Here is an 11,056-nt window from a genome sequence, read left to right as displayed (position 1 = left end):
TTATAGTATAATAGATATTATACCTTTCTAGGCGAACCTCGGACGTAGTCTAAGGATAGGTTTTAAGCCTTAGACGGTCTAATTTAATTAAATAATAGACGTGAACGTCCACGCTTAGAAATTAGTAATTAAAATCTTCGAAACCGCATGTAACTATCGCGCTATAATCTAATAAGTAAACGACTCGTATACGAAGTACTATAATAGATTAGCTAAGGATTAGACGTATAAGAAGGGCGATAAGATCCTTCTTAACGTCTATAATATATAAATATCACGAGTAAATAAGAAGCTCGATTATAAAATAGCTAGTCCCTTCCGAATTAAACGTCGTATCGGTATAAGAGCCTATAAGCTCGACTTAGGAAGCGATATAAGAATCTATAACGTGTTCCACGTCTTACTACTCGAAAGATTTCGATCTAATATATATAGCTACACGAACGTATAGTTATACTCTATTATACCCTAAGATAGACTAGACGTGTTCGAAGTAGACTATATTATCGAATATAGAATTAATAAAGACGGTATTTAGAAATATAGAATCCGTTAGAAGGACTATACTAAGGACGAGGACACCTAGGAACTAGCGGTATATATCTTAAGTTCTATAATGGCTATATATAAGTAAAAGATATAGAATAGCGTATTATTAATATAAGTATAGTAACGTTACGGTCATTATAAAAAGAAGAAGGATACTATAGAGAACGAAGTGCTAAACTAGGAAATCTAGACGCGCACTAGGAAAACTCTATATAGTAGCCCCATAATTTAAGCGTCGTACGGTTACTAGACGCGTAGAAAGCGTAAATAACTATTTTAGGAACGCGACGCGATATACCATAATAGAATAACATAGAAGAGTCTAGAATGGACTAATATGGACTATTATATACGAGAAAAATATAGGACTAAGAACCTAAAAAAAAGGTACCCTACTATAGAATTAAACTCTTAACACGAAATATAAAAGGTTAGAGTACCCGAACCGATAACTACTAGGCTACTAGTTTAGGTACTCTAATAGAATTTATAGAGATAAACTAATTTATATACGGTGCCTATACTTAGGTAACTTAAGGAAAATTAGAATGTAGAAACCGATAGTTATAAGCTAAGCGAGCGTACATATAATATCACTAAGTTAAGAATTAAATTACTAGAAACTAGCCGACGGGTATCTAAACGGTCTAAAAAGGACTAAAACGGATAAAAGCTAGGTAAATAGAGCCGGTGTCAGGTACGTGGCCTACCAGTTGATTCTATATATGTGCAGCAGTCGTATATAAGTAGTGTACTCTACCCTTGAAGTAGTAGCTTCAAGATTCGGTCCTTTTGGTGTAGTTGGTTAGTACGTAGAGCCCGCCTCCTTACAGCCGGCGCGTACCACCTATAGTAGATCTAGAATATATAGAGCCAGGCATAGAGCTAATATATAGAGCTAGACCATAGAGCTAATATATAGAGCCAAACCCATAGAGCTAGAACTATAGAGCTACTCCTCTATCTTATTATCTATTCTAACCTCTAGTATAGTTCTCTCTAACCGCATGATATAGCGGCGGAGGACGATAACCTTAGCCTCTAGAGTAATAACCCGATCCGTTAGAGCCTAGAGGGAAGAGCCTTAAGCGCCGGAGCGTAGCGACTAGGTCTAAAGTTAGCTAACACGATCTAGAATAATCTAGAAAGGAATATATACCCTCTTATAAGGCGACTTAGAGGGAGAAATAGTAGACCTCTTATAAGATCTATTAGTAGCGTAAGATAGATAGAGGGGGATAGAGCGAATCCTCTCTACGGCCTCTATAGCTAGGATAGACTCCCTAGAATAGGTAGTCTAGGCGCTAGGGATCTTACGGCGGCTAGAAAAATTAATAGATATTAAAAATAATTAACGTGCTTATAACTTATACTTTAATAACCTCTAGGAAGAGCTTATAGCGCTCTCTAAACTCCCTCTATATAGTAGATAGGCGGCTATAAGAACCCCTAAGGGTCTCACGGACGCGAAGGTCGTTATATATATCTTATATATATATAGGAACCTAAGAATATATTAGCGTGGACTACTTTAGATTATACTAGATTAAGATAGCCTATTATACTTATCTATAGATAAGTCTTACTAATTATAGTATAGTAGCGGTAGCGGGTAGATAGAGTAAAGATAGGGTATATAGGCCCGTCACGGTTAGTAGAGTAGTAGCTAATACTAGAGTTAGAGCGAAAGAGATATTTAGAGCCGGCCGTATAGCCCTTAATATACTTATAGTATATTAAACCGTAGTTCGCCGTTTTTCTATAGCGTAAACCGCGACCACGTTTAGTATTCTTAGCGACCTAGGCCTTATTATTAGTAGACTAGGGTTTAGAGTAAATATTAAGATTCTAAAAGGACCTAGAGTAACTAAATCGGTCTATATTAGACCGGAAGGAAGAGCGGTAAGGCGGTGGCGTAGGTAAGCGCGAGGGCTCGCGATTATTATCTATAATAAGATCTTCTTTATCCTCTAGAGAAGGTAGAGTAGATGGCGTACGCTTTAGAGTGAGAGGAGAATCTATAACTACTTTATCTATAAGTTTAGTACTAGGATTACCTAGATTAGAGCGACCAGTGGCCATATTAGTAGTAGAAGTAGTAGTAGTAGCCCTAGCTACTCTCTTCTCCGACTTGGAGCGCGCCTTTATACTACCGTAATAGGTAGACTTCTTAGCCGGCGTGGCTAGGGAGGAGGCGATATCTTTAGAGCGAGTCTTATAAGAGAAGGAGGTAGGCTTAGAGATAGGACTAGTATTAGATATCTATATATATATATTAGCTAGAGATCTAAGGAAGGAATATTCGTCTACCCTTAACGGTAATTAATAAAGCTAAATTAGTAACTATAATAACGTAAATAGGTTATATAGGACCGGTTCTAATAAGAATAGACTACTATAGACCCTTCTAAACCTAAACTAGAGAAGATAGTATATAAATTAATAACTTACCTTAAGAGCGAGGTAGATATACTAGAGAATAAAATTAAAGGCGAGCGAAGCTAAATATATACTCGACTAAAGTAGTAATTATATATCCTAGGTAGTAGCCACGAAGTAAGGAATAAGCGCGTATATAAACTAGTAAAAGTAAACTAGAATCTTAAGTTTACCTATATTAAGGATAGTTATAACATTATAGAAACTTAGTCACGGATATATAGATATATGATAGATTATAGAGACTTAGGATTATATATACTTAAGTACTTTAGAGCGAAGTATAAAAAGAAGAAGGATATTATTAGGACGGGAACTATAATAGATCTATATAAACTATTCTAATCTATATAGCCACGTAGTGGCTAGAGCTAGGTTAAGTTAGCTAAGTTAAGCGAGGTTACTATATAAGTAGACCGTATAAACCGATTTCTACTCGTTAGGAATCAACCTTATATAAGAGTAAGATTACTCTATAAATACATTTCTATGTCTCTCTATGAACTATTAGACTACTATCCTACGTCTTTACTCTTTACAATAGTCCTTAATACTTATCGCTATCTTTATAAGTATAAGAATAGTCTAAAGGTAGTAGAGTAGGAGAAAGTAGCGAAGGCACTCTACGGGCTTACCTCCGGTACTATATAAGGGCTTTAAGTAGAGATATCGCGAACTTTATATTTAGTATATATATATATATATATATAATTAAGTAACCTCTATATTACTATATTAAGCTATATAAGTAAGGACGATATAACGTTAGTTAGTAAATAGTACTATAAAAAGTTAACTAATATCCTTAACTTCCTCTATAAAACCACTTCTTCTTCTACGCCCGAATTACTTTAAATCCTTAATAATATACTCCCGTAGCGTTTTATTAATATACTAGCCATTAGTAGTATACTTAAAGTAGCGGAGAGTAAATCTATTATAGTAGCTATTCTTAAAGGCGCGGTATAAGAACTCCTCGAAGTTAACTAATTACTTACGTACGTATAGGTACCACCTTCAAATCCACGCCTTTAGTACCGCCTATACCAACTTAATAGGGTTATAATTAGGCGAATAAGGCGGTGTATATCGAAGAGTATAGCTAGCTATAGTAACTATAGGAGTAACGTCTTTATCGGTATAGAGCGAGAGATTATCTATCACGATAACTATTACCTAGTTAGGATACTTTTCTTATAGGCTAGGAAATAGGTATACCTCTAGCTAATTAATAAACTCTTCCTTATTAAAGTAGCCCTTCTTAATTCTATAGGTAATAAATCTATTAATAGAGATTACGCTATATACGCTATATATCTAGCCTCGATTAATACTAGTAGATTATATAGAAGTCTCTCTACGAGGAGCCCTACCTCGCCTCCTCTACTCTATTTTCTTATTAAAGATAACCTTATTAATAAAGATAAGGCGATTAGTAGGTAACTAAGCTATATCCTTACGATAGGAGCGACGTATAATCTCTAAGCGTTAAGAATAAATACGCTTTAATAGCCGCCTATTCCACCCTTACTTCTTTAACTACTTTAAGATAGTAGATAGTAAGGTTACTATCTTAAGCTCTTTATATATCTATTTAACTATCTTATTAAGGTATAGCTATCCCTCCTAGAGTAGGTACTCGAATAGTAATTCTATTATATAATTACTAAGTATAGTCTTATAACCACGCGTCTTTATAGATAGAGGTCTACTTCGCTAGCTATACGTAGATAGATTATACCTTATATAATTAACTATAGCCTTCGAGACCTAAGACTTCTAGGTGGTAGTAATTATAGGTATATCGTGTTTAAGAAGGAAGTTAATTTAATAATAGGTACTAGATTCGTACACCCTACTAGGTAGGCCTACTATATATAACTATAAGCTAAAAATACTAGAAGAATACTATATAATAGGTGTACTAACTACTAGATAGCCTTAATAACCTACTAAATATATATAATCGGTAATAGTAACGCGTTAGCGACGAGTATATGATAAAATGCTAAAATATGTCTGTCTCACGTAAATTTAGGTGGGGGAGACATAGCGCAACATGCGAGTGCTAAGCCGACTCAGGTTCTAGGAAAACGACGGATGGATCCATAGCCGAGAGATCCACTTTGACGCGCTCCCTGGCTGGCTATCGATACCCGCGACATGCACGAGATGATATGAATATGTATTCGGCATATGTGCAACAGAGTATTCGCTGTCCTCTCTTCTGCTACTCTTGACTCAAGTCAAGCGACAAACGCCTCGCCAGGTAAGATAGTCAGTGCCCACATTCTAGCTGTGATATATCATATCTCTTTTGCAAGCCAAGCCAAGACCAATGCCCCAGTGTGCACCCACCGGTACCACCATGTGTCGACACCACCAAGACCTCGCCACTAAGAACAATGGGTCAATCATGCATCTTGTGCATGCTGCCATGTTCGAGAGCGATCCGCAGCTTATGGAAGCGACCGAACTTCAGCGTCCTGGATGGCATGCGCGTGGCCACAAAAGCCATGGATGCTCGAAGTGGATAGTTGGACTGCACTGCTATCCTCCGACATTAGTGCTGTAATACTCAGCCGCCTCTGCAGCAGTCACATTGGCTGTGTGGGCCGGTATTAGACGCATCGGAGGTTTTATGCAAACGTCGGTACTGCAGGATGCAGGATGCAAGATGTTGTCGCTCTTCTCATATACATATGGTGTCACGGCCAGTGTCGGCCTTCAACCGCACGACACAGTCCTATCATATATGCCTGACATGCTGGGCTATGGCATCTACCGCACACGACACAAGGCTACAAGACGGCCATATGTGTCTCTCGAATTGATTGCGGCGTGGTTACGGCCAAGCCAAAGTAATCACGTCTGGTGGCGGTGCATCCCATCGATGATCGATCTCCTCTTGTAACCTGTAACGTCATCTACGGATCAAACGCCTGGTACAGCTGGGACATGTGACGGCCAATTGGTTAAGTGGACAACACAGCTAATCCCTTTGCCTTTCTCTGTCGGTTCCATCGCGCCAACACCCAAGGCCCGAGAAGGCGAAGGGTATTGGTGGATTGTATCGTGGTAAAAGCAAATGATGGATATGGATGGATGGATGCCCCACGGTGGGGTAATCCCCCTTGAACCCTGTGGGCCACCTGCATGAATCCATTTCATTCCAATACCTCTATCTCTCTGTGTCTCTCTCTACTATCATCCTATTAACTGTCTTGCCAGCAGCTTGCTCTGTCACTCAAAACCCCAAGCTCGGCGCTCGTGTTTGCTGATTGCATCCTCTCGCGCACCTCTCCGTTGTCTTTATCACGAGTTGTGTCATCGTACCTATTTTCATATGCAATGGCGACCATAGACCCATCCTCGTTGAAGCCGGCGCAAGAGACTGCTCATATCGAGAATGTTGAGAGCTTGCAAGCCCCAGATATCAATAATGTACCGTCATTCGCAACACGTGGCGTTACAGCTGCTAATGTATCTACAGAAAGTAATAGAGCTCATTGACTCTCTCCAAAAGAAGAATGACTCCATCGAGAAGAGACTCGCCCAGCTCGAAGGGAAATCAAACGCAAAGGACGTCTTTGTGGGTGCCATCGACCAAGGCACCACCAGCTCTAGATTCCTAATCTTCGACCAAAGAGGAGAACCAATTGCCTCCCACCAGGTTGAGTTCAAACAAATCTATCCGCATTCAGGGTCAGTGTTCCTTTCAACTTCTTCGCTACGGGGATTATCGGATGTGGGGTAGTGGACAGATTCGGGTGGAGTCTGCGTCGGGTATTGAATTGCGATAAGACCAATTGCTGACGCGCCATCTCAGCTGGCACGAACATGACCCCGAGGAGCTCATCTCGTCTGTCCGCGTGTGCATCGAGAAGGCGACGCAAGAATTAGAGCGCAAGGGCTTCTCGAAGAACCAGATCCAGTCCGTCGGCATCACGAATCAGCGCGAAACGACAGTCGTGTGGGACAAGACCACTGGCAAAGCTCTGCACAACGCCATCGTATGGACGGATATCCGCCAACAAGCGCTTGTTCGCGAACTCAAGCAGCGTGAGGGCGCAGATGGCCTTCTTGACCTGTGCGGTCTCCCACTATCCACATATCCGTCCGCTACGAAGCTACTGTGGCTGTTGAAGAATGTCAAGGAAGTCGCTGATTGCTACGAAGCGGGCAACCTTGCGTTTGGTACTGTTGATGCGTGGCTGGTGTACAAGCTCAACGGCGGCAAGGCCGCAGACGTCTACGTTTCCGATGTCACGAATTCGTCCCGGACTATGTTTATGAACATTGAGACGAGAAAGTACGACGATAAGCTCATCAAGTTCTTTGACATCGACACAACAAAGGTCTTGCTACCCAAGATTGTGCGCTCTTCTGACAGGGAGGCATTTGGCAAGCTCAGCTCCGGCATCCTGAAAGACGTTCCAATCGCCGGTGTTCTCGGCGATCAGTCCGCCGCTCTGGTCGGCCAGAAAGGATTCGAGGCTGGTCAGGCCAAGAACACATATGGCACAGGCTGTTTCTTGCTCTATAATGTCGGCAGCAAGCCCGTCATCTCGAAGAATGGACTCCTTGCCACAATCGCGTACGATTTCGATGGAACCCCAGCTTATGCCCTAGAAGGAAGCATTGCCGTGGCAGGTCAGGGCATCAAGTTCCTGCGCGACAACCTCGGCATGATCAACAGTGCAGAGGAAATCAATGAACATGCTGCTGCTGTAGATGATAATGGTGGCGTTGTGTTCGTCACGGCCTTCAGCGGGCTCTTTGCGCCGTACTGGGTCGACGATGTGCGCGGCACAATCCGTATGTCTGCCTGTAATATCTACTTGATTGCAAGCTAACCCAACATTAGTCGGCATCACGCAACATACACAAAAAGGCCATATCGCTCGCGCAACAATGGAGGCCACTTGCTTTCAGACAAAAGCCATCCTGGATGCCATGGAGAAAGACTCGGGCAAGAAGTTGACGCAGCTGGCCGTTGATGGCGGTATGAGCAACTCCGATCTCGCCATGCAGGTATGTCCCAGCCCCATATTTTCCCATTCCTAGCCCCCTTGAACTTTTTCGTTCTCGTCCTCCGATTTATCTAACGACACATATAGACCCAAGCAGACCTCATTGGCATCCCTGTAGAGCGCCCGAACATGCGCGAGACGACGGCGCTAGGTGCCGCAATTGCAGCGGGCTTTGCTTATGGCGTGTGGAAGAGTTTCGATGATCTGAAGACGGTGAATACGGAGGGAAGCACGACGTTTGATCCGGCGATGGACAAGGAGCAGAGTGAGAAGATGTATGAGAGGTGGGAGAAGGCGGTGAAGCAGGCGAGTGGATTCGTGTAGTGGGACCGGTATACCCCTGTGTGTAGATTAACGAACTATGATATATGACATGTACAGCTTTTAAATCTCGTGAGACATGGCCGGAGTGAAATTATAAGCCCTGCGGCAGGTCGTTCTCACAGCGGTGGTTGAAAGCATAGTAGTCGTGGGAATGCATTGGCTCCGGCTTGAGTATGCCCAATAGCTCTAGATGCATGCGGTGGCATTGTCCGAAAGAGCATATGCAATAGAGGCAGTATTCAGACGTGTTGCGTTTCAGCCAGCGAGTAGTAATTACAGGGAGAAACGTGTCGCGCTTCACACAGGCGCCTCACTCAATATAATAATATATCGTGGATGGACTGCAGAGCGGAGCCTCAAAGGCTAGGCGTCACTTTCTGCCTCAGGCCGCAGTTTGTGTTGCCCTGCGATTTTCTGTCGCCTCGTTCGCCCCTTGCGTCGGACTTTTACATTCTTCATCGTCGTCTCTCTTCCATCCTCGCTTCTTCCCTCACATCCATCCATCTTCGCATCAAAGGCGAAGTATTCCACTCGACGATACACACAACGTCTAGATCGTGTTCTTGGGTCGCATTAGCTGAACCCTCCAGAATCTAGCTGCTTTTTCCCTTAGCTTACCTCAGCTCCCAAAACATCACCTCCAGCCGCAGCGCCGCAAAACCTCTTCCCTATTCACACCAAACATCAACAATGGCGGACATGGACTTTGAGGCCGAAGGCCGTTTCGAAGGTATGCTACTGCTCGACTTTGATACACAACACGTCTGTCACGCTCGAATGAGTGCGCTGACCTGATCTTTAGACGAGAATCGCGGATATGACCGTGAGCGCAGCCGCTCACCTCGAGCTGACCGTCGTGGCGACGAAGACGCAAGAGCTCGTAGCGCATCTCCCGGTAATCGTGATCGTGGCAATGATCGGTATAACGCCTTCCACCTCACACTGAAGCCCTCAATCTAACTCTTACGACCAGCCGTCCTCCAGCTGAGCCTCGCGGCGCACAACAAGATGACGAGGAAGGTGCTCGCAACCCTGGCTCCAACCTTTTCGTGACTGGTATACACCCTGACTTGACTGAGGAGGAGGTTACACGTCTCTTTGAGAAGTATGGAGAGGTTGAGAAGTGCAACATCATGCGTGACCCTCACACTCGTGACTCTCGCGGATTCGGCTTCGTCAAGATGGTCACTTCTGAACAGGCTGATGCTGCCAAGGAAGGTCTACAAGGTGAAGTCCATCAAGGTAGAACCTTGAGCATTGAGAAGGCTCGCCGTGCTCGCCCTCGTACCCCTACGCCCGGCAAGTACTTCGGCCCTCCCAAGCGCGGTAAGTCTATTTTCCACTGCTGAAACGTCTTCACATCACTGATCAGTGTCATAGATGACTTCCGTGGTCCTCGAGGTGGTGGCGGTCGCTACGGCGGCGACAGGTATGAGGACCGTCGTGGTGGTGGCTATGGCCGTCGCGATGATCACGGCTATGGTGGTCGCTCCCGCAACTACGGTGGAGGTGGCGACAGATATGAAGACCGCGGCTACGGTGGTCGACGTGACCGAGACGACTACGGCTATCGTGGTGGTGTTGACCGTTATGCTTCTCGCGATGACCGCTACGGTGGACGTGGAGATGACCGACGCGGCGGAGGCGGCGGCGGCGGTGGCGGTGGTGGAAGTGGCTACTACGATCGCGAAGACCGGGCTCCTCCAGCTGGTGGTGCTTACGGCGGAGGCGCTCCAGCAGATGATACTCGTGGCGGCGGCCGATCTTACGAAGATCGTGGTGACGACCGCTATTCTCGTAGATGATGCCTTTTCCGCTAACAAGACCAGGTCCGACTACTCGCGCTTAAAGTCGGAAAGTTGCTCGACATGCCACGTTATAAGCTCGACCTTGTGTGTATTACTCGGCCGACCGTTGGTGAGCATGTTAACCTTGTAGCGGCAAGTCATCATATTTGTGGCTCGGAAAAAGTATCATCTTTCGGTTTCATCGGCGTCGGCGGGATGGCAAAGCGATAATCATCACACAACTTCCCATCTGTCATTTCATACACCGTGGTTCGAACGGTACGGCATAATATGTGGATTTCCTTGGGCAATTCGATCTGCGACTTTTCGCCTCCGCAACAGCACGGCGCGGTGTCTCAGCAGCTTCCGGGGCGCCTGTCTGCGTCTCTTGACGAGTCGACATCGCAATTTGTACTACCATACTCTTTGAAAACGGATTCGGAAGAACGGCTTGTGAACAGCACTCTCAGCGCTTGCAGCGACTTCTCCTAGATTTACAACAAAACGATGATGGTAAGGCAACGAATCCATTTCGAGGCCTCGAAACAAACATAACTCGCCATGCGCTTCACCATTCAACTGCGACTTCGACCCTTTTTCCCCCGTGACCTTGACGATATCAGCAGCTTCATCCAAAACACTCACTAGGGACTCAGCTTCACCTGACCGCCCTCGAGTCTCCTTTTAATCTCTCTCTAGCATGCACGAATGACGCCATGAAGACGAGCTAAATCCATCAACTTGATATATCTACACAGATGACAGGCGCTTCTATATAATTGGCCTTTACCCGTCAATCCGCATATCGCCTCTCACTCTAGCTCTGCTCTTCGACCTGACATGCGCCACTACAACATTGAAAACTCACCATGTAGGTCCTTTCCTGGCCCCTCCTCTGTGACCTTGTATGCGACTGCACCGCGA

General features: G+C 44.5%; 2 protein-coding genes across 2 annotated transcripts; both read left to right on the top strand.

The window, feature by feature from the left end:
• Nucleotides 1–6,339: 6,339 nt before the first annotated feature.
• EJ05DRAFT_487419 (glycerol kinase) lies at nt 6,340–8,345 on the top strand (the record flags this gene model as incomplete). Its single annotated transcript, XM_033745613.1, has 5 exons — nt 6,340–6,432; nt 6,482–6,693; nt 6,818–7,806; nt 7,856–8,022; nt 8,109–8,345. 5 exons carry the CDS (start codon nt 6,340–6,342, stop codon nt 8,343–8,345), a joined length of 1,698 nt encoding a protein of 565 aa, XP_033598981.1.
• A 472-nt stretch (nt 8,346–8,817) lies between these two features.
• Nucleotides 8,818–10,305, top strand: EJ05DRAFT_454606 (RNA-binding domain-containing protein). The gene is made up of 4 exons (XM_033742453.1): nt 8,818–9,075; nt 9,148–9,265; nt 9,319–9,671; nt 9,726–10,305. The coding sequence occupies exons 1-4, from the start codon at nt 9,036–9,038 to the stop codon at nt 10,148–10,150; spliced, it is 936 nt and encodes a 311-aa protein (XP_033598980.1). The 5' UTR covers nt 8,818–9,035; the 3' UTR covers nt 10,151–10,305.
• Nucleotides 10,306–11,056: the final 751 nt, after the last annotated feature.

The sequence above is a fragment of the Pseudovirgaria hyperparasitica genome (assembly GCF_010093815.1).
Source record: "Pseudovirgaria hyperparasitica strain CBS 121739 unplaced genomic scaffold EJ05scaffold_11, whole genome shotgun sequence".
NCBI classification, from domain to species: Eukaryota; Fungi; Ascomycota; class Dothideomycetes; order Acrospermales; family Acrospermaceae; genus Pseudovirgaria; species Pseudovirgaria hyperparasitica.
This window is presented reverse-complemented; position numbering and strand designations above follow the sequence as displayed.